The sequence below is a fragment of the Gorilla gorilla genome, chromosome 14 (assembly GCF_029281585.2).
Source record: "Gorilla gorilla gorilla isolate KB3781 chromosome 14, NHGRI_mGorGor1-v2.1_pri, whole genome shotgun sequence".
Lineage (NCBI taxonomy): Eukaryota > Metazoa > Chordata > Mammalia > Primates > Hominidae > Gorilla > Gorilla gorilla.
The window spans coordinates 61173287-61201089 of NC_073238.2; the positions used below are offsets into that span (position 1 = coordinate 61173287).

The 27803-nt window shown below is 34.8% G+C and overlaps 1 protein-coding gene across 1 annotated transcript; it reads right to left on the minus strand.

Moving 5' to 3' along the window:
• Positions 1–584: 584 nt before the first annotated feature.
• On the minus strand, positions 585–26797 carry ESD (esterase D). The gene is made up of 10 exons (XM_031001325.3): positions 26677–26797; positions 22955–23002; positions 20910–20984; positions 16586–16674; positions 13817–13915; positions 12173–12297; positions 10899–11018; positions 9326–9424; positions 6850–7017; positions 585–829 (listed from the first exon to the last, which is right to left on the minus strand). Exons 3-10 carry the CDS (start codon positions 20975–20977, stop codon positions 749–751), a joined length of 849 nt encoding a protein of 282 aa, XP_030857185.1. The 5' UTR covers positions 20978–20984; positions 22955–23002; positions 26677–26797; the 3' UTR covers positions 585–748.
• Positions 26798–27803: the final 1006 nt, after the last annotated feature.

Sequence of the window (27803 nt, forward strand, 5' to 3'; positions counted from 1 at the left end):
ACTTTTCTTGGTGAGCTCACCAAGTTAAATCTCTGCTTGCGACTACAGGAAAATATTCATGTTTACAGTAACATATGAAACTAATATGTTTCCTTATTTAGCCATTTTCAGATTGAATCTTATTTAATTCTTGAGAACCTTAATACACCCAAAAACCAATGTTCACAAATATATTAGACTCAATAGGTAAGAAAAGAAAATCTGTCTTCTAATATCCCACAAATAGCCGTGTAATGATGGGGAATTCATTTAACCTTTCTGAGCCTACCTCCTTAGTCTGTAGCTAACAGTTATTAAATATCCACTAGAAATCAAGCACTTGCTAGACACTAGAGATACAACAATGAACATGACAAAGACAGTCCATGTCTTCAGAGGCTTAAAGTCTGGAAAGGTGAGGAGTCTCGGCTAAATTACTTTTAAGTCTTCTGTTCCAGAGTTACTACTCTATACTTCAAATAGGATTACATTCATATTCTATGACCTGGGATTAATACAAGAATTTCCAAACGACACTGAAAAAGCTATAGAGCATTAAAGATTTCCTATGTGAACACTTGTAAAATAACTTTTAAAATCAGAAGTAGGTTTTATATCTTTATTCAGAGGTGATTCCACTATAGAATAAAGCCCTTTCAGCATTATAAAATCCAATGTTTTGAATTTTTTTTTTTTTTTTTTTGCTCAGCAATACAGTTGCATTTTACAACTTTTATAATCCTGAAGAGATTCTCTTATTTGGAGTTTTTCATGCATTCAGGTATTTAGCATGATGTCTGATGTGGTCAGTAATAAAGGTTGCAATGAAGTAGTAGCTATGATCATAACCCTAGAAGATAAAGAGATGATAAGACATTTATCTACCATTCAGAAACATCAGTATTAGGAACATTAAATATATCTCTAAGGTCATTTAATTTGCTTACAAATAGTCATAACATTAAGGAAGTATGAGGAAGGTTTATAATAAAATCAAGGTTGTCATACTTATACTTTAACATTTTCACTGTACATTACAAGAGCAGCAAAAATATGAAGGAAAACTAAACATTCTGCCTAGCTTCTAAACATAGCCTAACTTCTAAATGCTGCCATTAATATGTAAAGAGTGGAAGTAACACATTAATTAAATATGCAGAGTAGACATGTCATATCAACACCGTAGAGTGCATTAAATATGCAGAGTAGACACTGTCATATCAACCAAGATGAAAAGAATCAGGATTTAGAGACCTTAGAAACATGGGCAAGACATTTCAATTCACAAATGCAGCACATCAGTAAGACAGTGACTATTAAAACACAAAATAAGCACACAAACAATATAGAAAAAGAACACAAAAATGCCCAGATATTCTATCATTGTTGGGAAGTCAAACACAGCCATCATAAATCGTGTTAACAATTCCTCCTACACAGTAAAAGCATGTCGTATCTTTATTTGAGGAGAAATATGTCATTAAGCCCTGACATCCCTTAGCAATATATCAAATTAGGTAAAAAGTCAGTAAACCTTTGGAAAACTACCATGAAACAGAGAAAAATGTAATGTGCTAAGCAGTTAAGTTGAAAGAGATTTCTATCTATCTATCCAGTCATTTAAAACCACTGTTGTAGGTAAACGGAGAAATAATCCCTTTCTGGTGACTCTGACACCTCTTCTGAATATAAGAAAAAATAGCCTTCCAAAAAAAAAATAATTGCAATAAGGTATTAACGAATTTTCGTTCTTTTTTTGTTGTTGTTCAACTTTTAAGTTCAGGAGTACATGTGCTGGATATGCAGTTACATAAGTAAATGTGTGCCATGGTGGTTTGCTGCTCATATCAAGCCATCACGTAGGTATTAAGCCGAGCATCCATTAGCTATTCTTTCTGATGCTTTCCCCAACTCCCACCGCCCTTTGGCAGGCCCCAGTGTGTGCTGTTGCCCTCCATATATCCATGTTTTCTCATCATTCAGCTCCTGCTTATAAGTGAGAGCATGTGGTGTTTGGTCTTTTTTTTTTGAGATGGAGTCTCACTCTGTCACTCATGCTGGAGTGCATGATCTCGGCTCACTGCAACCTCCACATCCTGGGTTCAAGCAATTCTCCTGCCTCAGCCTACTGAGTAGCTGGGACTACAGGTGCATGCCACCATGCCCAGCTAATTTTTTGTATTTTTAGTAGAGATGGGGTTTCACCATGTTAGCCAGGATGGTCTTGATCTCCTGACCTTGTGATCCGCCCACCTTAGCCTCCCAAAGTGCTGGGATTATAGGCGTGCGCCACCGCACCTGGCCTGGTGTTTGGTTTTCTATTCCCGCATTAGTTTGTTGAGGATAATGGCTTCCAACTCCATCCATGTCCCTGCAAAGGACATGATCCCATTCCTTTTTATGGCTGTACAGTATTCCATGGTGTATATGTACCACATTTTCTTTATTTAGTCTATCACTGATGGGTACTTGGGTTGATTCCATGTCTTTGCTATTGAATAGTATTGAATAGTACTGCAGTGAACATATGTGTGCATGTATCTTTGTAACAGAATGATTTATATTCCTTTGGGTATACACCTAGTAATAGGATTGCTGGGTCAAATGGCATTTCTGCCTCTAGGTCTGAGGAATCACCACACTATCTTCTACAATGGTTAAACTAATTTACACTCCAGGTGGGAAGAACTTTCTAAGGGTATCAAACACCAGATAATTTATCCCTATCTGCAATTAAAATACAAGGTTGAATAAACCGAAAGAAATGAAAGTCTAACAAAGATTTTTTTTTCCCATTTTGAACTAGTGAATGGTCACTGATGGGAAAAGATGGGAATTTTTCTAAGCACCTAAGAAATAAAAATAGAGCTAATAAAAATATCACTGATGCTTCAGAGAACAAGGAAATCCCCAAGGTTTTGATGAATCAGTAAATATTCTCAATCTCTCCCTTCCAGAGAGGTATTAAATGTTTATCTTGGAAACAGCTGTTAATAAAAAGTTCTAGTTTAAGATCAAGGTAACTTAAGTCTGCTAAAGCAATCTGTCTTCGATCATGGAAGTGAATGTGACAGGAAAGTTGTCAAGATTAAAGCTGAGCCTCGGAATTACTTGGTGTCATGTCTCTCAATGATTAGACTAGTCCCAGCTGGCTAGTTAAATTTAGAGCTAAATTACAGTTTCCTATATAAAGAAAGAAATGTAAAGAAAAGCATTTTCCATCCATATAATTATTGAATTGTTAAGAAGTTAAACAGGCCTGGAGTTTTAGGCCACCAAACCTGTAAAATGTACCAAGTATTATCTACCATTTTTCACAGATCAAAAGATGGATCTGATAGAAAATGGGTACAGAGGCAGGGAAACAGATACCTCAAAAGACTTGTGTGACCAAGTTCCAATGTGACTGAGTATGCCATTTTTATCCTTAGTTTCTTGTGTGTTAAGAGCCATCAGACACATATGAATAGCCATCATTATTATTAGAGAAGTCCCAAGGTAAACCCAGGAATATATTGCCAGATAAGACAAGACATCTAAAATCCAAAACAAATGACCATAAGTTCCATAATGATAAAGATTCACCTATATGAGAAAGAAGAAAATGCCTGCCATTGAGGGCCCAAGAATTTTTAAAAATGTCAACGAAAAGGCAATAGAATACATTTGAACTATTGGTATCCTGCTGAAGTTATACAATTTGAGCTAACTGTATCATCCCTGACTAGGGTTTCTATTTATCAGTCTTATTAAATGGGGATGGCTTCTTTAATTAAATTCTTTGATGAATGAGTTGGTATGATATGTTAAGCAGCTTGTGCAAATGCCTATGTTTAGTGACACTTGAAGGGGTCTTTTCGCCTCTACCTCACACTTTAAATGGAAAATCCCTGGTAGCAAAACACTGACTCTTGGAGTATAAAAATAAATGAACACCTTTCATTCTTCCATTCTTCACTCAGCTCTCAAAAAGGGAGCAGTGCTCCAGCAGCTATGATGGATGTTTATCCTAACAGGCAGTGTTTTCTTATATATTTTCCAGACCCAATTAGAAAAGCTTGGATAAGAATCCCCAGGTTATTAAATCTCTTCAGTGTATAAGGAGGAAGACTTTGCACTGTATTCATTTAACAAGTATTGAGAGTCTCTGTGCTAGATACCTATGCTAAATAAGCATGGGATACAGAGATGAATGAGAGATCTCTATATTTCTGGGATTCTCTGCCATGTTCTTGCTCTTCTCTAGCAGGCAGATGCAGACGCTAAAACAGCCTCTCAATCTTCAAAAAGGTCCTGAGGCTTAAGGAGGTAGTATAGCCTCTCCTTCTATTCCACAAAAAGAGAATACTATTTCTGGAAACTTCTTCACAGTATTAGGTCACTAAATTTTTTTTTTTCACTGTGTAACTCCAATAACTAAAGATAAGACATACTAGGTCCTTCTTTTTCAGACTAAGATTTGATCTCTGTACACTAGACATCAGAATTCTGCTACCTAATATTTTTTTTCAATTTAGATTCCCTGAAGCCAAAATAGAAAAAAAATTATATAAAATAATAACCAAATAAATATCCCCGATGCACTAACCCCTCTCTCTAAAAAATTTTTTATGACATTCGACAGAGTACAAATATAAATTGTGAGCATTTAAGACCATTAAAAAGAGATAAAGGAATGAAGTTGGGCATATCATGTGCATGATTGTAATTATTTTCTTTATTCCTTCTCATTTATTTATATATATCCTCTATTATTTTCAGCTTATTTTTCACAGCTTCTATCCAAGGAAATACAGTTATACTATACTTGTAATCAAATGATAAAGCAGGTGATAAAACTCTCAGACCCAGGGTAATCTTGGGTCAAAGCTGGCGAGAAAATCTGAAAGCAGACTCTCTGGAGCCACTACTTAGGCATGTTCATTCAGTTGTTGATTCAATTACAACGAATCTAAACGAAATCTGCTTCAAGCTATGTAGTTCACTCTTAACCTGACCATGCTGGAAGTAAAGTGAATAGAAAATTGCACCTGAGCTCAAGATTGTGACTCTGGTGCTTTGAATACTTTTTTACTTTTTTAGAAGAATTGAATGGTTTGTCTTGACTCCTCATTAAGTATAGCCAACTATGTGTTCTAGTTGCTTGGGATACAGGCATTTTAGAAACAAATAAGTGGACTTATTTTTCCCTCCAAGAATGTCATAATGTTCTAACTGTGCTGTTTTTATAACAAACTTGAGAGATTTTCAGACTTTGTTGGCAGGCAGAATCGTTGTAGAAACAACAGAAATTTTGGGCACAGTCTTTGGGGAAGCAAATGAGGTATCCAACATGGGTAGTGCCAAGAAATTAAGGTCATTTGGAAAAAACATGGTTTGGTACGCACTTGTAGCTATAGTTACTGCAGTTAAACGTATTACTATATTTATAGTCAAATTGGTATTTGGATTTCTCAAGGCTGGTTGTTGACCTAAAATTTAATTGTGATGGTAAATGTTCAAATAAATCTAAAACAAAATTCTATTACTCAAGTATGGACACTAAGAGACAAAAAGTATATAATGTATTAGTTTTTGACATTTTCTCACTATATATATATACATATATATATATACACATACATATATATATATACACATACATAGACATAAATATACATACATATACATACACATACATATATATATGTATATATATAGTTCACATGTGCAAAATATCCCTGAAAACATGAAGACTGCTCAGATCTTCTGCATAAGTTACATAGGCAGCAAGCTATGCACAATTTCTCCTTGTGCTAGCTCTAATTCCATTCCTTTGCTCCTCAGGAGCACATCATGCCGTCTGAAAATGGCTTGATAAATGACAGGAGGTCAGTATTTGCAGTTAAATGGCCTTAGTTCCAGTTCTGGTTCCACCACTTACTAGCTATGTGACCTTACATAAGTAGGTTACTTCTCTGAGCCTGTCTCCTCATTTGTAAAACAGATGGATAGGAAAGAAATGATATCTCATTTGGTGGTGTAAGAATTAACAATGAGTAAATGCTGTGAAAGCATTTTACAAACTAATGTACCACATTACACACTGATCTAGATTTGAACATTTACCATCATAATTATATTTTAGATCAATGTGCCTGACACATTATCCTTAAACATGGATAAAAATTTATTTAAAAATCATGACCATGTATAATTTTCTGTGCTCATTTTTCACTCTAAAATATTTTAAATTATATTCTGAAGCTTATGAATTTTTCTTAAAAATAAAAGCAGAACTTCCTTAATTAGGACTATGGTAGCATATATAGAGTTAGGTGAGTAGTGGACGGTCAAAAGTATTTTAGTTAAAAAAAACTTGCAAGCCCATTGGGATTCAGTAATTATTCTTAAACAACTAGAAATATCAAGTAGCACAATGAATAGATTAGTATGCAAGTCAGATAATATAAAGCACATGTGTGATAAATAATACTTAACTTCTGAGGCTAAAAGATATATATAAAATAAGGAATAATTGAGGTAGAAGTTTGTCCTTTTTATTCTACTGCAGCAAAGGTACACGTGTAAAGAAAGAAGTATCCGCTAATGTTGAAGATTAATCATCATTCAAGCATTAAAAATCTTGTTATTTACTGGTTTGATGGAAAACAATATTTTTCACTGCCAAAAGCTTTCCTATTTCTATCAAATTTAGTGTTAGATATAATTAATTTTATAGGCAGGTTTTCACTTCAAGTGTCTGAATATAATTAAAAACTTACTAGAAGTAGCATTTTATATTCTAAAATAAAGTTAAGAAAATACCACAGAATCCTAATTTTTCATAGTTACATTATCTAGATCAAGCTAAAGTTTCCTAATACTTGCCTCTTGTAATCGAAAAACAACGGGGATTTTCTTTTCTGTACAGGCAGCTATGAAGTTATCAGGGAGTAACTGTCCATCTAAAAGAAACTGGTCATCTTTCCCTTGATCAATTAGTATGTCCAGCTGAGATCCTGGATAGGATTTCACAAGATGGGTAGCATCATAAGCCTGTAAAAACAGAAGTAACATCGAAAAATAAATTCAAAGATACTCTTCAGGATATACTATACTAGTACCAAACAGAAATTTAAAGTTATTTAAGCTCTTAGGCTGATTAAATCAGAAATATGCTTTTAAGTTGGTTCAAAATCTGACTTGCCAGGCTTTTATTTACAAGGTCTTCGGAATTCTATTTTCTAATAATAGTCTCTTCCCTACTTTCAAGCAGTCCTAGACTAGTGGCAAGAATCCCATATCTCAGGCATTCTTAACAAAATGGCCTTTTTCCTTCCAAACCTTTAATATTCTTAATCTCCTCTTGACTCCAGCAAGAACATGATATTTTTTCCTTTGTAACTCCTTCCACAAATTGGAAATTAGAAGCTTCTTCTAACTCCATGATCTTTTTCCAAATATTCTCTATTTCAGATAATCTTTTTTTTTTATGTCTTCTTTATGGCTCTAATTCCAGACATAAATACATTCAGCCTTCCTTTTTGCTGTTGAACAGCACCAAACCTCTGCTATCTACATAAGCTTTCAGAAAGACCTGGTATGAATAATCTGAATCATATCAACATTATCTCAAATTTATTATCTGAGGAGCTGCCACTAGTTACAATTTTATGTTTTATCATCCACCTTGAAATATACTTAATTATTCATATATATTCATTAACCACAACTTTTATACATTGACCAAGGCAAACGACCACGAAAAGATTTGTCCTCTAAGTATCCTGCTTTTGAAGATTCTATTTCCTTTCATCCTAGAGTGGGAGAGGACCTATAAAGTCTGACTAGTTCTAAATTCTATGATTTCATAATTCTACATGGTTTCCTGATTTCAATCGTAAATTAAATAATACCCTAAATACAACATAATTAAGACAGTAAAATCTACTGTCACTTGGAGAAAAGTACGTATCTAGATTCCTTTTTAGGTTACCTGTACCTCTACCTCTCACCTTCACCCTCCAATTAGTTGGTCTTTTACCCAATTCTTCTATTAGACCATAAGCCCCTGGTGGATGTGAAAGGGTCACCATTTTCGTGACAAAACAGCTCAGAACTTTGCATAGACTTTGCACCAATGAAGACTCAATGATGAAGACCTCATGTACACGCAATGTCAGTTCTCAAAGGACCTAATCCTAAATCATTTCCAGCATTCTTCAAACATAGTAAAAATTCAAGCCTAAACAAAACTGTAATCTAGTTACTAAAGGATGAACCCTTTAATTAGTTAGAATTTCAGTAATCATCCTTAAATAAAATTTGTTAGAATTTCAATAATCATCCTTAAATAAAATAGGGGTTCATGTAGGAATGACCCCTGAACACAGAACTATACTTTAAATAGTTTAAGACAAAGAAGTTGCATTTTTTACCCATTCAAGTATTTTCTGCTTGTTAACAATGAACATCATGATGAGTTCATTTGCAAAGTATTCAAACTCTTGGTGGAGTTTGTAAATGGCCTATTTCTGCACAAGAGTAAAATGGCTCTCAGGAAAAAGGGTCATTTTTATTTCCACTTGAAAGCACCTATTTGCACGCTTGAAAAAGCCATCTTGCTGTGGGAATATTCACGTAAATGTACATAACAGAATATCTATTTTTAAAGACTCATGTCTGGAATTTAAAATCGAGATCTGAAATGCTAAATTTTGAAAACAAATACACAAAGTAATTTAAAAAGCCAGGCTTCTTTGCTTCTATTACACAACTGAGCATATAGTTAATAAGAGGCAAGTCTAAATTTAGTAACACAGGTTGAACATCCCTAATCCGAAAATCCAAAATCAGAAATGCTCCAAAATCTGAAACGTTTTGAGTACCCACATGACGCTTAAAGGTCATGCTCCAAGGAAATACCCATTGTAGCATTTTGAATTTTTAGATTAGGGATGCTCAACCTGTAATATATGGTATTTTTAGATTAGGGATGCTCAACCTGTAATATGTGGTATTTTTTGGTTATGTTAATTTAGAAGTGATGTTAATTTAGAAGTAAAAATATAAATTAACCATTAGTAGAAAAAAAAATAGCCCTAGAATATCTGCCATGATTCAATACAATTAGAAAGTAGGATTTTTTGTTGAGAGATATATATATTAATATTGATATATAATATATAGATATATATCTCATGTATATCGATATATAATATCTATCTATCTATATATATCTTTTGCTAATTTGTCTCAGCTCTAGAGCCCTAACATGAGCAGGGTAGGAATATAATATATGTCCAACCTTTTAAACAAACTTGAAACTTAAGAATGAGTATTAAGACAGCCATTCAGTACCTACCTTCCATTTACTTTGATCTGTTCCCAAATATCCACTAAAGGCTTTTTTGCCCCAGGGACAGAGTACAGGGTTGCAAATTGGAGCAAATGCTGACACAGACTTTAGAAACAAAAGAAATTTAAAAACAAGTTATATTTTGCTAAATTAAATACGAATAGATATTTGCAACTTACTTAAAAATATAAAAGTTACCTGCAACTTGCTTAAAAATTCTGACTTGCCATGAAAACCCTGTGAACAATTTTCCTTTTGATATATTACTGGCTTAGATTGCAGGCCTTTCCATAATACATCTTTTGTGTATTCTATTAAGAGAGCTAATAAATATAGTTGCTAAAATAATGCAAAACAATACATTGCAATTTAATTAAGATACAAACAGAAGTCTATGTTCAGCGTTTCTGCTTTTTTAGCACTGAAAATTAATCTATAGTAATATAAAACAGTTCATGTTTACCTTAGTGAACATGTTACTAAATCTGACACGATTTCTCTTAAACAGTACCAACAAAGCAGTGAGCAACGCATTTCAATATGACAGAATTTTTAATACAACTCTGTGTTCTATACAATGTTCTTTTTCACTGGATGAGATGCAGAGATGGGATCTCTCAACTTCAGAGTACTCATCAATGTAAATGTTTAGTGGTATCTACTAGCTTTTTTAAAGGACAAAAAAATCAATTAAGTTTGCTTTTCTACCTCAGACATGATAAATAGACTGCCTTAAAAAATGGAAATAAAAGTGCTTGCTTAGAAAGCCCACTGTCATGCCATGAATTAGTAAAACTTTATAATAAAGCGTACCAAAAACAAAATATTTGATGCCACAGCAAGAAACTGCTATGAGAAATATTTTCATTTCTCAGTAGCACACCTAAAATAATCAAGAAGTTCTTCCTAAGAGGAGGAAATGAATTAAACCAATCTTAAGGGCATGAACAGCCCTGTAAATTTAAAGGCAGAAGAAATTTTAAGATGCTAGTTGCTTTAATACTTCCTTATTCAACTCTTGTAACATGCTGTTCTGCACAGTATGACATACTACGTATGGTAGTTACTCAAATTTGACTCTGGGAAAGGCTGAGAGTGATGTTTTTTAATCAAGCTGCATTTCAATTTTCATTAGAGGCATTAAGAACACAATTATTAAGCTTCTACAAATCATATCTTTTACCTCAGAAAATCAAAGTCAACTTTACAAAGACATTCCTGGTAAGAATATAAATGATAGATCTTGCTACTATAACATTAATCAGTAATAATAACCTTTAGGGAAAAAAAGTGTGTTCAAGACTATAGTTGTAATAAAAACAATTAAAGGAGAAGCTACATTTTATAATACTTCTAGTAGGCCAATAAGAAAGCACTCTTGCTGAATTCCTATGCGTCTAATTCTGCAGCATATACTCTATGGTTAAATTAAATACCCACCCGTCAAACATCCCAAAGTTCTCAACACTAGAAAAGTTTAGTCCCAATACTAACAATATTGTAATTTTACTCTTTGAAGGTTCCTAATATTATGTTATTCAAGAGAAATATTTATCACTAGAAGTTTAGATAATCTTACTTTGTATTTTCCAGGATTTTTCAAAGCACAGATCAGAGCTCCATGACCTCCCATGGAGTGGCCAAAAATAGACATCCTTTGGGGATCCACTGGAAAATTGGCATTTATGAGTTGGGGAAGCTAGAAAAAATTTAATAGTGTGACAAAAGATATCAAAGAAAATAAGTTCAGACATTTCAAAGTTATATAAAATAATTATACAATCAATACTGCCAAATCATAGTCTTACAATGGTTTGAACTAGTAACAATGAAAACAAAACAAAACTAAACTAAATCCTCAGGCAGACCATGGTTATTAATATATCCCTGGGAAATATATGGTACAGACTTCTTAGAAAACACTTTAGGAAGGTGATGCAGAAAGAACCTTTAAAATGTTCTTAAGTTTTGACCTAGTAATTTCACTTTTTGGAATATATTCTAAGGAAAAGTCCTTAGGGAGAAAACATTATGTACAAAGATAATCAATGCAGTAATATTTATTAGGGTAAAAATATATACAAAACCATAAGTATCCTATAAGAGGAAAAAGTAAATTATGGCATATGACAGAATTGTTATTACATTCTGTCATATTTAATATTAAATATTATTAAATTATTAAAATTATTAATTTATTATTGAAATTATTATTAAAATTATTAAATTATTATTAAATTAAAATTATTAAAATTAGAATAACGCTAGAAAATATTTTTATATATAACTTAAAAAGAAGAACAAAATAAAAAAGTTTAGAATTATGTGAAAACTAGTCATAGAAACAGTCTGGAATATACCAAAACATAAGTGTTTTGGGGGGTAACAGAATTATGGGTAATAAAAAACTTACACTATTGTTTCTAAGTTTTTATGATATACATATTAACAATGAAGATCATATAAAGTTCAGAAAATGCATAAGCAGCATACAAATATTATTAATAGAAGTAATGCTTTACCACTTACGTTTTCTAACTAAGCCTTGGCTTATCACTATAAAATACATCCAAATGAACCAGCTGCCAGGCAAATTAAAGGTTTTTTTCATACAACATTTTCTTGGTTATTCTGGGTAGTATAAACCGGTCTTAATACAATGATTAAATTCTTTAATTGTACTTAGTGTTAATTTAAATTGCAGTAACTAGAACTATAGTACTAGCAAACTTTGGAATTTTTACTAATAACTTTTATACCCTAGTTTAAAATCCTCAGGATTGTAAGGACTTTGTGTTCAAAATCAAACTCTTGGCAGTCATCAGTTAATAATTACAATACAAATTAAATTACCTCCTCCGTGACATAAGAGTACATTCTGTAGTTGGTTTTCCAAGGATCTTCAGTGGCATCAACATAAAATCCAGCACCAGTGCCAAAGTCCCAGCTCTCATCTTCTCCTTTAATATTGCAGCCACCTATCAAGAAACAATCTTGTGGTTTCATCTGCTCTGTAGTAATGGCCCATGTTTAACAACACACTTTCAGATGAATCTGCAAGTCCATTTGCATGGGAACTGTTCACCAAATGTTGTGAGCTCTCTGCCTTTTGTAGCACATGATAGGATTATACTTCCTGCTCCTCTTGCCCTTGAATGGGGCCATGCGACACGTTCTGGCCAATGAGGTAAAAAATGACCTTCCAAGCTGGAGTATTCAGCTGCCAAGGTAAGATACACTAACTTTCTTTGTTGATGAAGTTTCTTATGTACTCTGAACATATGCTTCCTTACTCTGGTTTACCTGTCAAAAGGACTTATATCTTCTTTTTATCTTTCAGAAATGTGTTGTGATCCCTTCCCTGATGACCCTCTCTCACTACCAGCACTTTTTAAATTCTCTTTACACAGGAGTGGGGAGGCAGATGCTTGTGCTCAACTGACTATCTTGAACTGAAAATGTTTTCTAATACGCTTTCCATCACATTTTCCTATCTATCCAACCTCCACTGGAATTTTCTTATGTTTCTTTTTAACTTGTTACATTTTATTTTATATACTTGCATGTGGTTAAAAAGCCAACCACTGGGATTTTGAATAGAATTACAGTAACACGTAGAGTAATTTGAAGACATGACCTTGTCATAAGATTCATTTTATCCATCTAGAAATACAGCATTTTCCCATTTATTAAAGTCTTCATTTATGATAACAAAATTTTACAGTTTCCTTTTTATATATCTTTCTATTTTTGTATTTTATATTTTTGCTATTATTTTAAATTAAATCTGTTGTTATATTTCTAACCAGATATGCCTTGTTTTTGTATAATATGGCCTGTGAAAGGAAATACTACTACTTGCCAGGCCAGCCTTGTTTTTGTATAATATGGCCTGTGAAAGGAAATACTACTACTTGCCAGGCCAGCCATATAACTTCCCTAGTTTTACTGCCATTTAAATTCCATTTCCTGAAACTTCTAGAGTCATAAAACAAGTTTTAACTGTCTGATGCATCGAGTCTCACGTATTTGATATTTTCATTTCTCTAATGTAAATATTCAAATCATTTATATTAAAACTAATACTTGTTTTAACTGTATGGCTGATGTTAACAGAGATGAAAAAAGATGTATTATCATGCAACAAGACAGTATACCTCCGGAATAGAAAAATAATTTCCTATGCATTACACATTAGTATTTTGACAGTAGTGCCAATATGATATATGAATTGAGTTGCTCAATCTCTGCTTTGAAGTATCTTAATCTGTACAATGGGAATAGCAAAACTATCGTCTTTATAAGGGCCATGTCATGAGTAAAATTCAATGAGGAAAATGTACAGCATGGTATTTTGGAGTCATGATGCCACTTGAAAGGTTAATAGAGATAACAGCAAAAATATAAAATGAATTGTATAATGTATATATCATACCACTTACACCAGTCTTAAAGATTTAGATTTTTACAAAGGATATCTAGACCACAAACACTTACGAGGGCTGGTATCTGGAGCAATGACAACAAGACCATGTTCTGAAGCAGACTGATGATAACCAGATTTTGATATAAAATTTTGTTCTGTGCAAGTTAAACCTGAAGATAAAAAATATTGTTATTGGGCACACATGGACCTGAAGATGTGCACCATTAATACGGGGGACTATTAGAGCAGGGGGAGAGGGAGATGGACAAGGGCTGAAAAACTACCAATTAGGTACTATGTTCACTACCTGGGTGATGGTATCTTTCATACCCCAAACCTCCATGTCATGCAATACGCTCATATAACAAACCTGCACGTGTACCCCTTTAATCTAAAATAAAAGTTGAAATTATTAAAAATAAATTATCTCATGCTATATTGTGAATGGTTTATAAGCTTTAAACTTTTTATAATACAGGAAAACAAGTTCACTTGGTATTGTTAAAATATTTTTTTGCTTTAGAAATAATTTGGAGTAAGACACTAAAATTCACTTTTTCATAAAATTTATAATAGTATTAACCTAAGAACTGTGCTAGGTTAAGTGATCCCATAACTATTCTTTTAAAATCACTACTAAAGTTTCAATTACTAAAATCCTTTGGACCAGGAGTGTTTGGGAATTTAGAAATTTTCAAACTGTAGAGTGACAATATGGTGCATAAGCCCAATATTAAAACAACCCCAGTTAAGTGTTATCAAATATGCTAATTAAACATCGCACTATTTCTGCACCAAAACATATTCACAGTAAATAAGCAAATACTATGGTCTTCATAATACAAATAATGTTTTTACATACAGATAGTTCTCAGCAACAAAATTTAGCTTAATCATCTTTGTATTCTTCACTGAACTAAAAAGAGAGTAATGGTGACCATATGCCATCCTTAAATTGAGTTTTAGCCTCAGTTTTTAGAAGTTGCTGTTATTTTTCCTAGCTCCATGCTTTTCAGTCATATGATAGAGGAGATGATTTAATTCTTTTACTATAGGTATCTAATACTACAATGATGTGAGAATGGTGAGGAATGAACTAGCAATTGATTTTATTGATCATTTCACCAGTTGAGAGAGATTTGGTTTGTTTATACTTTTTGCCTATTATAATAGTGTGCTATGAACATTCATGTGCAAGTTTTTGTATGGACATGTTTTCAATTCTATTGGGTACACAGCTAATAAAGGGCTGTTTCAATGGTCACCTTCACTTGGGAAAGATACAAATCACTATACATGAACTATCTTTTAAGATTTCAGTTTGGCTGTTTTGATTTCAGCTAATTTCTCTATTTTAGCAATATAATAATTGTGTAATCTTTCTGTCATTGTTTTCCTTAGACTTGCTGGGAAGTAAACCTTCTGAAATTTTTTTGTCACCATTTCTCATGTGCACTGGTCAGGCAATCTTACCTTTACTCAGAAAATCAAGACTTAATTTCCAAGGTCTATCTGTTCTTCAGCATCTCACTAAGGAAACTGTCCTGTCATTTGATGTAAACAAACAAAAATTCTGTATTTTATACTTGTAAAGCTCAGATATGTCTTGCTAGATTCAATTTTAGTTAGAACTTAGGGCCCTATTATTAGAGTACCTATGACACAATGCCTCAGGGCTTCTGGTTATTATTATTTAGCCAAGAGATATGACTATAGTACCCCTCACCAGAAACAAAATGCAAAAACAACAGGAGAAAAAACTAAATACAGCTCTGGACTGTGAGTCAGAAAACTTGTTTAACTCCACATTACTGTGTGACCCTGGACAATATTTAGCTTCTCTGGGCCTCATTTTCTTTCTAGGGATTACATGATTTCTAAGATCATTTTTAGCTATACAATATTATATTTTCTAAGACAATTAAATAACTAATTTTGTTGCTCTTGCTTTTGGCAATACCTAATGCTCTTCTAGCAAAATCAGTGCTCTTCATTCAGTCACAGAAATATTTTCGTGAGTTAAAGTCAGATATGCACTTAATCTTTACCCTTTAAGATGAAATATTTATTCTCATTTTCAAAGACTGGTATTTGGGACTTGTCCTTGACGAAACACACATGAGGGAGGATTTGTTAAAGTTACAGGAACCAATTTGAAGGAAACAAAATTAAAATAGTACTCTGTAACACAATTTAGTTGCTAGGATTCTCTCCTTATAATGTTTGCTTCCAAAGATGAAGTACCAACGTCTTGTGAAAGAAAAGTTAGCATAGAGGTTTCAAAACTGCAGGTGTCAAAATCTTACTCTTCACAATCTATTCTACAGTAGTTAATATGAAACACTGATTAAGAGAAGCCTTAGCATTCTTTTGTGACTTTCCAGATTGTTGTCAGAGAAGCTCTATGGAGTCCAATTAAAATATTTTAGAGAACACTGTAAGTTATTTGACTTCTTACAATAGCTGGTTTCTAATTAGAGTATCTTGGTGTACTGATTTCACCTAATATTGTTTTAATGGACTAGTAAAGTCTCTATAAACTCCAGAAATGCTTGGGTAGATACAAATTAAGTAAATAAGTTTTCTAAGCCCTTGCTATTGAGTACAGAACTTTACATTCTCTGCTAAATTACTTGGTCTATTAGAAAAATATATGAAATAAATATAATTCAGTAGGTTTGAAATTATTCTGAGGATAAAGTAGCAGAGTAGACTATGACAGGTCCTTAGTCTTTCATAAATGGCTGAAAAAGCCTACCAAGTTAAAATAAAAGGGTAAGATAAGCCAGTTAAAAAGAAAATAGAAATGACTTTATAAAACTCAAATGCATAATACTTACCTGAGAGCCAATACAGTGCAGGGCACTTTCCTGTTTCTGCCTTTGGTGGTAAGTAGACAGCAAATTTCATTTTGCAGTTCAGTTCAACACTAGTTTTAACAAAAACAACAACAAAATATTAATGCCCCTCATTAATCAATACAGAAACAAAATAATTATGCACTACATAAAACGTAAGATATATAGTAAAGGTCCAAAATAAGTTATTTAATGTTCAAAATAAGTGGTTCCACCAACATTTAAGGAATATACTTGTCCCTTAAAGAAAGAATGTGGTCAATTTAGCATACTGATCTAAACCAACCTGAGCCTATACTTTGCATGGCAGTGTCATTCTGGGCAAAATAAGTGAAAAAATAAATGTAATTCATTGTGGCACTTATTAAAAAATAGTTTTGTTTCTTAAGAAATGTATGAAATAACAAATTATCTTTCATAAAAAAATGAATTCTTGGATCTTACATATTTGTTCATGGGCACTAAAATGCAACACATCCTTAATTCGCTCTTTCATCACTAATACTTTATCACAATCACTATTAATGCAACTAGAAAAGACAATTTTGATTAAAACCACAGGCATTTTTCCAATAAACAGTAATTCATGCAACAATGATCTCTCATGGGTTTATTTAAAAATATAAATGGAAGTAAACTCTTACTACTTCAGAGTAAACACCTATCTTCTTATCAAAGTTATATAAGTACATATAAACTGTAACTAAATAGTAAATACTTCCACAAACTGTTATGAAAAACTAAATATATATAAAAACTAAATATATAAAAAACTCTCCAACCTTCTCATTTTCCATATTCCAGAGATAATTAATTTACCTCTTTTAGTTGATTTTTCTGGTATTTATGTCCCTATCTACATAATATGACTTTATTACTGCTTCTAGATTTTTCAGTTTTTAGTTATTATCTATTGGCTTCCCATTATAGAAGGATTTTAGTTAACTTTCACCTCCCTGTCTTTGCTCTCTGCATGCCCCTACATTTCTCTTTCCACTATGTATCACATATAATTTTGGTTAATCAATATTAGGAAGTTATAAATGCTATTCAGAGATGAGCCATGTAGTATATTAGAATTACTTTCCTTTTTCTTTCAGTTTTTTTTTTGTTTTCATTGAGCTAGTAATTCTCTCCTTTTTGTTACTGGTTGTCCTTCCTTGTTAGGAATAGACTCCCACAAAGGCCCCATCATGAGAAGTTTTCTGTATGCTCCTTTCCATTCTCTGCATATTGGTGATTTTCTTTTTCCACATTATTCTAAGCAACTTTTCTTGTTGATGACTGATAGCACAAAAAATTTCTGACATTTGTTTTTAGGTTTTCAACTTTTGTTAGGGAAGTTGAAACATTTACTTTCATTATGATACCATATCAAATCCATATTCAATGCAGGGATATCTGTTATCAATACGTAAAATCAAGAGAACATAATCTTGTTACAGAATGGTTGGTGCCTTAAGACCTTTCTTGCCCACTTAAACATTTGTTAAGAGGGTATATTTCATGTTAAGTGTTGTTATTACAATAACATTTTTAAAAGAAGACCTTTCTCAAGCAGTTGTGGAATAAATCAGGTCTAAAGTATGTTCAACACTGACGTGTTATGATTAACACTTACGTAAAAGCAAAAAAAAAAAAAAAAACAACAAAAAACAGGATTATCAAGTAATCTTCTGAAACCTCTGTCCCTATCATGTCATTAAGATGTTGCTCAAGAACCAAAAGAATACAATCTCATGCACAGATATTTGTGTGGTCACTCTATATGTATCACTAATTCAATACCAAACTCCCCCAACCCTGATTGGTTTCATAAATTTCCTCTCTAATACAATCAGTTCTATCAATTTCATCTACATTAAAAAAACCTCTTCAGACCAGTACTGCCGAACAGAACTTTCTACAGTGATATTAATAAAAATGTTCTGTATATGTATTGTCCAGTACAACAGCTTCTGGTCATGTGACTACTGAGCACCTGAAATGTGGCTAGTGGGACTGAAGTTTTATTAATTAGCTAATTTGATGTAAATGGCTGCATGTAATTACTGGCTACCATCTCCAATTTTTGACCTGCTGCTTTCTAGTTGCTGCCTTAATATGGTCCCACTCATCTGGAAACTCTTTCTCCTCTGATCTGTTTTCTTGGATCTTATGCCTTCAGCTATCTTGCTTTAGTCCCTCATTTTGGTGAAGCATATTATTCAGTTGCTTCCAAAAGTGCATAGGAAATACACTTTGAGACCTTTCATACATGAAAACATCTTCATTCTACTCTCACTTGACAATATGATTGGACACAGAAGTTATCCTTCAGAATCCTGAAAGCACTGCTGCTCTGCCTTCTTGGTTCTAGTAATACCGTTGAGCTGACCTAAACCTTTGAAAATTCTTAATCTACTTTCTCTTTTTCTCAATGTTTGAGAATTTTCTTTGTTCCTAAAACTTTACTATGTTGTTGGTGTAGATCTATTTTCATCCATTGTACTAGACAACTTTTTAAATCTGGCAACTTCAGTTCTGGAAATTCTTGAATTATTTATTATTTATATCTATACCTCTATTTCTGTTCTATTTTCCAAAATTCCTAAATTTTAATGTTGGATTTTTGGACTAGTCCTCTAACTTTGTTGTCCTTTCTGATTTATCACTTTTATCTTATTTTACTTTCTAGAATGTTCAACTAACCCTTCTATTGAGTTTTGTCATTTCTACTATCAAAATTTAAATGTCTGGGCTTTTTTGTAGTTGAGGATTTTTTCATTTTATGTTTTTTGAGACAGAGTTTCGCTCTTGTCGCCCAGGCTGGAGTGCAGTGGTGCCATCATAGCTCACTGCAACCTCTGCCTTCCAGGTTCAAGCAATTCTCCTGCCTCAGCCTCCTAAGTAGCTGGGATTACAGGTGTGCATCACCATGCCTGGCTAATTTTTGTATATATATATATATATATATATTTTTTTTTTTTTTTTTCTCTTAGAGACAGGGTTTCACCATGTTGGCCAGGTTGGTCTTGAACTCCTGACCTCAGGTGATCTGCCTGCCTTGGCCTCCCAAAGTGTTAGGATTACAGGTGTGAGTCACCACACCTGGCCATGTACTTGAATATTTTTAATAGCATCCTATGAAGTCAGAGGTCAATATCTTTTATGCCTTTGATATGAAGAGCAGTTCATATCAAATTAAAGACTTTATACAAATGTCTAGTGATCTTTAGCTGTCCACTCCTATTTAAGAGAGAAACACTAAAAATCTAGTTGAAAGCACTGTGCCTACAGGTGGAGTTGTCAATCATTGCTTTACTGTAAGGTCTGGTTAGGTTACTCTGTTGGCAAATCTCAGTATCTTGAAATCTCTTCCTTTGGGCTACTCAAACTCCCCACAAAGAAATTCTTCTAAAGGATATAAGACTAAGTCCCCAAATTTTGAAAGCTAGTGGAAGAAACTCAGTGTGCAAACTTTTGCTTAATCTATCTGCAGTATCACAATCCCACTAATTGTGTCTGGTATTCCCCAGTACAAACTGTTTACTTTCTCTAGAGAACTTACCTCCAATCTTTCCCAGAGTTAAGAAGAGGCAGTGCATAAAGCTGGGACACTCTCAGATCTATCTCCTTTTAAAAACAGACTTTCAATTAATCTTCTTTTTTCTAAGCTCAACCTTTATCCTTATTTTCAGGAGTCCCTGGTGCCTCCAATTACTATGGCTTTAAATAAATTGTGTCATTTCTCAGCTTTTTCTTGCTGATGTTTAGAATGTAGCTTTCTAGGTTTTACTAAGTCAGGTACTACCTCTCCATTTGTATTCCTGCTTCTAAAGCGTTATTCTTAGCTCCTGTCTCCTGCTTCTTTATGCCTTTATAGGTATATGTATGTGTGCGTGTGTGTTTAATCTCTTTACTTAATGCCACGTTAGTCAGAGTTTTGGAGGCAGCAGAAGCAAATGCATGTGTTTAGTGTGCCATCTTTCTCAAAAAGTCCAGGCGTTTTTCCTACACTTAGAGATCCTCAAAGAAAATGTTTTCAGAATTTTTACTGGCAACATAAGCATTTTCATAAAGTTTCAGAAGAGCATCAAGTCAAAGCTTGAAGATAACTTCTCTGTTAAGGCTCTACCTCACACAATGATATCCACAGCTAATTAAGTCTGGTAAAATTGTCAAATAGATAACCACAGAAAGAGAGTAAGCAAGTTTAAAAGTAAAATGAGGTACTATAATATCTAGATAAAGATTTGTTTTAAAATAGAACAAAATAATCCAACAGAATGAGAGGTATCTAAAATTATATCTTCTTAATAGTTACCTGTCATGTTCAAAAACTTTCTGCAATCCCCCAAAGCACTTGTTGCTGGAAATCTGCTTCAATGCCATTCTTCTCCTATCAGTAAAGAGTAATCTCGTTAATTTCCAGAGAATTAGTTCCTGAAAAACTTGAAACAAAACTAATTGCCTTCACATAAATTATCTGAATATACAACTATTTTCTACTTAGAATTTTTTTTCACATTTTTCTCCGGTAAATAATATTAAGAAACTGATTAACTCTCATACATGCATTTACACTTGTTACTCACTTTTAAAAGCTTTCATACTTTGGTATATCATTACTAATTTATTAACAAGTTTTTTCGTTGTGGTGGACTGCCCCAAATTATTTTTAAAAGAGGCAGAAAATACATGTTACCAATTAATTACCTTAGTGTAGAAGATTAAAAATTGTTAATAGTCTGCCTATCAACTGCAACAAAGTAGTCAAGGAATTGGTATGACTGATTATAGTTGATTTTAAAATGGAAGAAAGATGTGATAATGATTTTTGTAATAATAATATGTAACATTACTGAACACTTACGGTGTGATACACATTTTTCTAGATACTAAACCAGATCCAATTACTCATCCCATGAATTTTTAAGAGAAAGTGATATGAAACTTTAAGATCAACATTTATTTCTCCTTTTAAAACAAACCAACAAGTAAAACATAAGCCTGTTAACTTCTTTTCTGTCCAACAAATCTTTTAAGTTTTCATGTAAAAATAATTTTAAACTTACATGTAAAATGACATATTTTATTGCTTTTAACGATAAATACAGGAAAAAAGTTGGAAAACCATCTTTATCATAAATGCCTATTAAGCAAAGGGAAACCACACTGATTCTGACATGTACCTCTCAAAGAAAGATTCCCTTCCCATTCCTAGAAACACTGTATTAGACTATAAGGCAGTAAGTCCTACATATTGAAGAAAAAGCTTTAGATATCAGGAACAGGTATTACCACCCTGGTGATCTTCTCAGAGAAATGCACTACTACATGCTAATCAGCTGGAGCTTTAGGATTACTCTTTCAAAGATATATAACAATAATCTTAAAAAGCTAATTTTCGGAATGTCTTTATAAAATACTTTAAAAAATCAGTTTCAATCTTATCTCTAATTTCTTCAATAAACCCAAATAGTTTTATTTTGGAAGACTGAGATTTGAACCCAGAAGTCTGACATCAGAGGCCCTACTCTTAACTGCTATGCTGTCCTGACTCTCTAGAGGTTCTTTACTCATTTTTTTTAAGACACTTTAAGATAACTGATTCTATAGAATTATGATATTACAACTGTACACAAATAAATTACCATCTGCTCAGTTTTATGCTTTTAATCTATAAAAGATTAATTCTTAAACAATAAACTCCTATGAGATGTTATTAGTTACTGAATATTAACTTTAGCTACTGTTAACAATCCTATCTTAAATAATGAACTTACAGAGACACTAATTTTAATATATTAATACATATATATGAGACCAACAAATAAAATTTATTTGCTCCCTTATTCCACAAGGAAACCAGATTTTCTTAAACTTAGGACTATATCCACTTTGCAAAAGATGGGGTACACTGAGCACGTATCTGGTACATAGGAATCTGTATCTTTGCTATTTGTCTATTTTAATAAACCTCAAGTTGTCAGTTTTCTCTGCTCTTCAAATTCAAAATCAAATGCTTTTCATTTGGCCAGAAGAAACAAAGTTAAAACACTTTTTAAAAGTTGGTAGAATATTTTTTAAAAAACAAAGCTTTTAAAGTATTTTTTCTACCCACCCATTTTAGAAACTATTTGTAATTACAAATCAAAAAAATATGTTAGGCTTAACAAGAAATATGAGATAAACTAAGAACTAGATATGACATACTGTGATATACTATGATATCTGATACATTATAATAGGTGGTTATATTTTTCAATAGAATTTTTCTATGTGAAAAATAGCACGTTTTAAAACAAGCTATTAGTGGTATTTTCATTCAATGTTCAGAGTAACATATAAACAATAAAACAAGTTTACCTGTCCAACTGCTGATTGCTTTCTGCTTGTACCAAATGGTAGATGATTCTGAAAAAAAGACCAACGGTTTACAAATGGGATATACTTTTCACAGCAAAGGTTATACAGAGCTTTTATATGCATATGCATTCTCAATAGAGATATTTTCTTCTTTTGAGGTAGGTGACTGTACACCCTGATGGGATACCACATCACCACTTAATTACCTTAATTGCCCATAATCTAATTATTTGCCACAGGCCACCTTAATACCTATTTTGTCATAAAGCTTGTTGGTACTTGGTCAAAACCATCTGCTGAAGTAAAAGTACTATGAAAGTTTTTTATCTTTTTAAATCAGTAAACAAAGTTTTCAAGTGTAATTTTGAAGCAAGAGATGTAGTCAACTCCTGAGTGAAGAAAATAAGAGTAGGGACTAGGTAAGTAGAGGAAGATGGATCTATCTGGCTCAGTTGTAAGTCGAACTTGTAACATGGGGAGAAAGAAGGGAAGAGATGAGGACTGAAGGACTACTACTAGGGTGACTAGAAAGGATGTGTAAGAAAAGTGGGCTTATGAACGATGAAGTGACTGATATTCAGTAAGAAAAATATATATGGAAACTTACATAGTATATATCATGTCACTTGTCTGGTAGATTTCATTTAGGCTCTAGAACAAATATATATTTAGGTTCTAGAACAGATTTTGTGGGAGAAATAGGGTGACAGAGTAGGGTGGAATACCAAAAAACCAAACAACACCCTTCCTCCTTCCCCTCCAAAAAACAAACAACAACAACAACAGAAACAGAAAAACAATTTCACAGTGCCAGTGGGAGTTACACAATTTTTCCCAAATGTTAGTGAACATCAACATTCTTTGGAGAAGAAAGGGTCTCTCAGTGCATAATACATCCATTCCCCTAAAGGTCAAACCTTACTGTTCTTCCCTTTATTTTTTATTTTTATTTTTTGGAGATGGGGTCTTGGCTGTGTGGCCCAGGTTGTAGTACAGTTGCATAATCATGACTCAGTGTAACCTAGAACTCCAAGCTTCAAGTGATCTACTACCTCAGCCTCCTGAGCAGCTAGGACTACAGGTGCGTACCACACCGGAATATTTTTTTTTTAAAATTTTTTGTAGAGACAGGGCCCTTTACTTATTAAAGTTAAATGTCACCCACCTCCAGAAATCTGAGTTCTATTTTTATCCTTCTTCCCCTGTCTCAAGTTTTCCATAAATCTCTACATGTTTTTTTGTTCCCATTCTCTCAGATTCCTTGGATTTAATGTTTCTTCATTTCCAGGATGTCCTATTCCACTGGCTCTTAACAACCTAGACAGGAGTTCCCAAAACCAACAATCTACAGTTCCAATAACTGGCTGTTGACCACCACTGTGTTGTTCAAATCCTCTTCTCAGTGAAAACTCAGGATCTGGCTTCTTCCCTTTCACTCTGTCTCCTCCCACCTCCCTTTTTTTTCTTCACACTCTCTTTCCCTAAACCTCATTCCCTAAATTTCAACTACATTTTCTGGGTGAAATAATCTAAATCTGCATCTCTATAACCAATCTTTCTCAAGCATTAGTAACCATAATGAAATTTCTTGCTGGACTCTTCTACCAAGACATGTCACCAGCTATTAAAACTTACCACACCTAAAATTAAGCTTCTGCATCTCACCTTCAAACCATTCCTCTTTTCATTGCCTCTCTTTTTCAGACTCATGCCTGTCTTGCCTCATCTACGTTTGAGATGCCTCAAAGTTACCTTCTTTTTGAATTCCCACTGCCATCATCCTAATTATATATAAGAAATTAAAACTTAGCCTCTTCCTTTCTTTCTAATACATCCCACTACGATCAATCCTGCATGAAAGTCTAGGGGTTTAATCCACTTAATTTACTGGTCAACGGATCCCTACCAACAGCTCATCTGCAACCTAATACGGCCTACGTGGAATTGTTAGTCATTTTTATTTAGTATTTTAAAAACTGTGATAAAAACACATACATAGTATTTACTATCTTAACCATTCCTAAGTGTGTATTTCAGTAGTGTTAAGTATCCATTAGTCATATGTAAAAACGCAGTTCGCCAGCTCACAATAATGAGCAGACGAGAACTGCCTGATTACCCCCTGGCTGCTGCAGGTGGAGACTACTAATCCCTTTCGCTGTTAGGCCAGTCGCTGAGAACCAGAAAGTCACTGAAATGGAAGACCATGTTAATTGTACAATTTTCTTCAAGTTTAATGCCATTAAAATTTCATAAAATTAAAACCATGCAGGATCACTGAAAAAAATATAAGAATGAATAAAACTCCATATAAACTTCAGTCACACTCTACCTGTGTGCAAACATAGTCTTTTTTTCTTTTATTTTCTTTCTTTTTTTTTTTTTTTTTGGGACAGGGTCAAACTCTGTGGCCCAGATTGGAGTGCAGTGGCCTGATCTCGGCTCACTGCAATCATCTCGGTCCCCGGGCTCAGGTGATCCTCCCGCCTCAGCCTCTGGAGTAGTTGGGACCACAGGTGGCACCACCATGCCCAGGTAATTTTTTGTAGAGGAGGTTTTGCCATGTTGTCTAGGCTGGGTCTCTTTTCCTTCATAAAAATTCACAAGGCTTGCCTAGGTAAGGATTTCTATTAAACTCTGGGGAAAATTTAAAAAAAAAAACCAGCATCTATAAACGCCAAACACCTTCACATGGCTCTAAATATGGTCTATAATTTGGTCCCACATTATTTTTCTGGTCTCACTCCCTATTATGTTAGTTAAACTCAACTATGCATAATTCTAGGATGGCCTGGATGTTGCTGTCGGGTGGCTTTACTCAATGCCACGGTACAATGGTTTCAGAGCAGGTTCTGGGGCCAGACCCTCCGGGTTCAAACCCTGACTTCACCACTTATTACTACATGACACTGGGCAAGCTAATCTATGCCTCATTTGCCCATCTGCAAAATGGGGATACAGTAATATATATCAATTTGATAGGGTTGCTCTGGGAATTAAATGAGTTAATTCACGTAGTGCTTAGAATGCTGCTTCTACCACACACACAAACATGAGCTATTATTTTTCCTGCAACCTGAATGCCCCCTCCTTCCAGGTGCGCTCAATCCCATTTCCCTGATGACCCCATCAGAAATGACTTCCAGTCCCCCACAGCGCTCTGAGAGCATTTTACGACCCGAACAGATTTTGTCAAACTCCAAAGACACGTGCTCCCCTCGGCACCATCAGGTGAGTGCTCCTGACCGCGCCATTGGCTCATGCCCCGACGCGGACGCTGCCTAGAGCAGCAGGTCCACACTCCCCCGAACCAGGCGCCGGCGGGCGCTAGTAACGCGTTGAGGCCAGCTCCCTCCTTAAAATGCGTACACATCTACTTCACATTTTCGCGCGGTGGCTGCGGGTCTAGGCAAGTCTTTCTGAACAGGAAAAAGCTGTACAAATGTAGCGGGAAGTAGGTAAACGAGCGCTCGCCCCGGGTTACACTAGGTTGGAGGCTCAGAGAAGGAAAAGGGATTAGAGGCGAGGCCCCGCGTCACGGGAAAAGGTCCTTGGCCTCCTGTCATGGATGGTGGCGCTCAAGGCCCAGGGTCGCCGTCTCTGCGCTCGTGCCTGCGGATATCTGCACCGCAGGACTCGGCGTCCGCCCCGATCACGCCTAGCCGTGCCGCAGCCGCAGGAGGGCTGACAACGTCCAGGTCTCTACCCGAACCCAGTCTTACCTCCGGTGGCGGAGTGACCAGAAGAAGCGGGCCGAAGTAAAAGGCGGGGCTCAAGATGGCCGCCGGGGCCTCGCCTCAGCCCCGCCCATATGATGCCCCGCCCCTCCGGTCCCACTCGCTCTCGCTTTTAACTCCGAGAACCCGCTCTTCTCCAGCCCAGTCTCCATGGCCCCGCCGCCTTTGCACATTGCGCTTCCCGGCAGCCTCCGCGTGGGCGCCCCCTCCAACTCCTGCCTTCGCCCGCGTTTCTGCTCTTTGTGGTTACTAGGACCAACGAGGAGGGTGTTAGGTTAGTCCCTGTCACCTTGTCGGGGATCAGTCTGCTGTGCGTGCTCAGACTCTTCCCAGAGCCAGCAGCAAGAACCCGAGGCATTAATAAACTTGAGGTGTAGCTTCGCTTAACTCGTGCAGAGGGTTTCCGTGTCACTTATGTAGAAACTAGGGCCTAATTTCAACTCCCCCAACTCCTCTGTCCCAAGACTATCCACGTCACCTACTTGGTAGCTGGAGTTAAACAAGAAACCTTTGAAATCTCCAGTGGCCGACACGCAGTGGGAACTCCATCAGTTTCCTGTTTTCTCCCTTCCTCCCTCAATAAAAATTAAGTTGAACTAAGATTTGCTAGCTGATAATTTACAGCAAATCTTTCCTTTTGGTGTCTCTGATTTAAGCAAACTGTTGAGTGTACTTTGCCTCTTGAGAAATTAAATCTGATTACAACAGAGCTAAGTATTTTTCAGCAACGGTTAGACTGACATTGTAAATACACAATCTGATAGTTGGGGCTGGCCTCATGGGCCTGCAACCTGTGCTATTACCCGGGCTCCCAGAACAGAAGGACGCTACATTTTCTCTCAGTAAGTGTTGAACCAGGGCCCCACATTTGTGTCTGGAATTGGGCCCTGCAAATTGTGTAGCTATGGGAGCTGACTTAAGTATGGATGAGCTGCCACACAAGAGATTACCTGCCAGAATCTATTGTGTGGCTCAGGCCCATTTTGCCATAGTGATCTTTGGACTAAATTAACCTGTGGACTGAACCTGTGGATCAATTGGAACTTAGACTGAAAATAATGTTTCATCAGAATAATGTTTTTATTTTGAGAAAGCATTGAAGTAAATTGTTT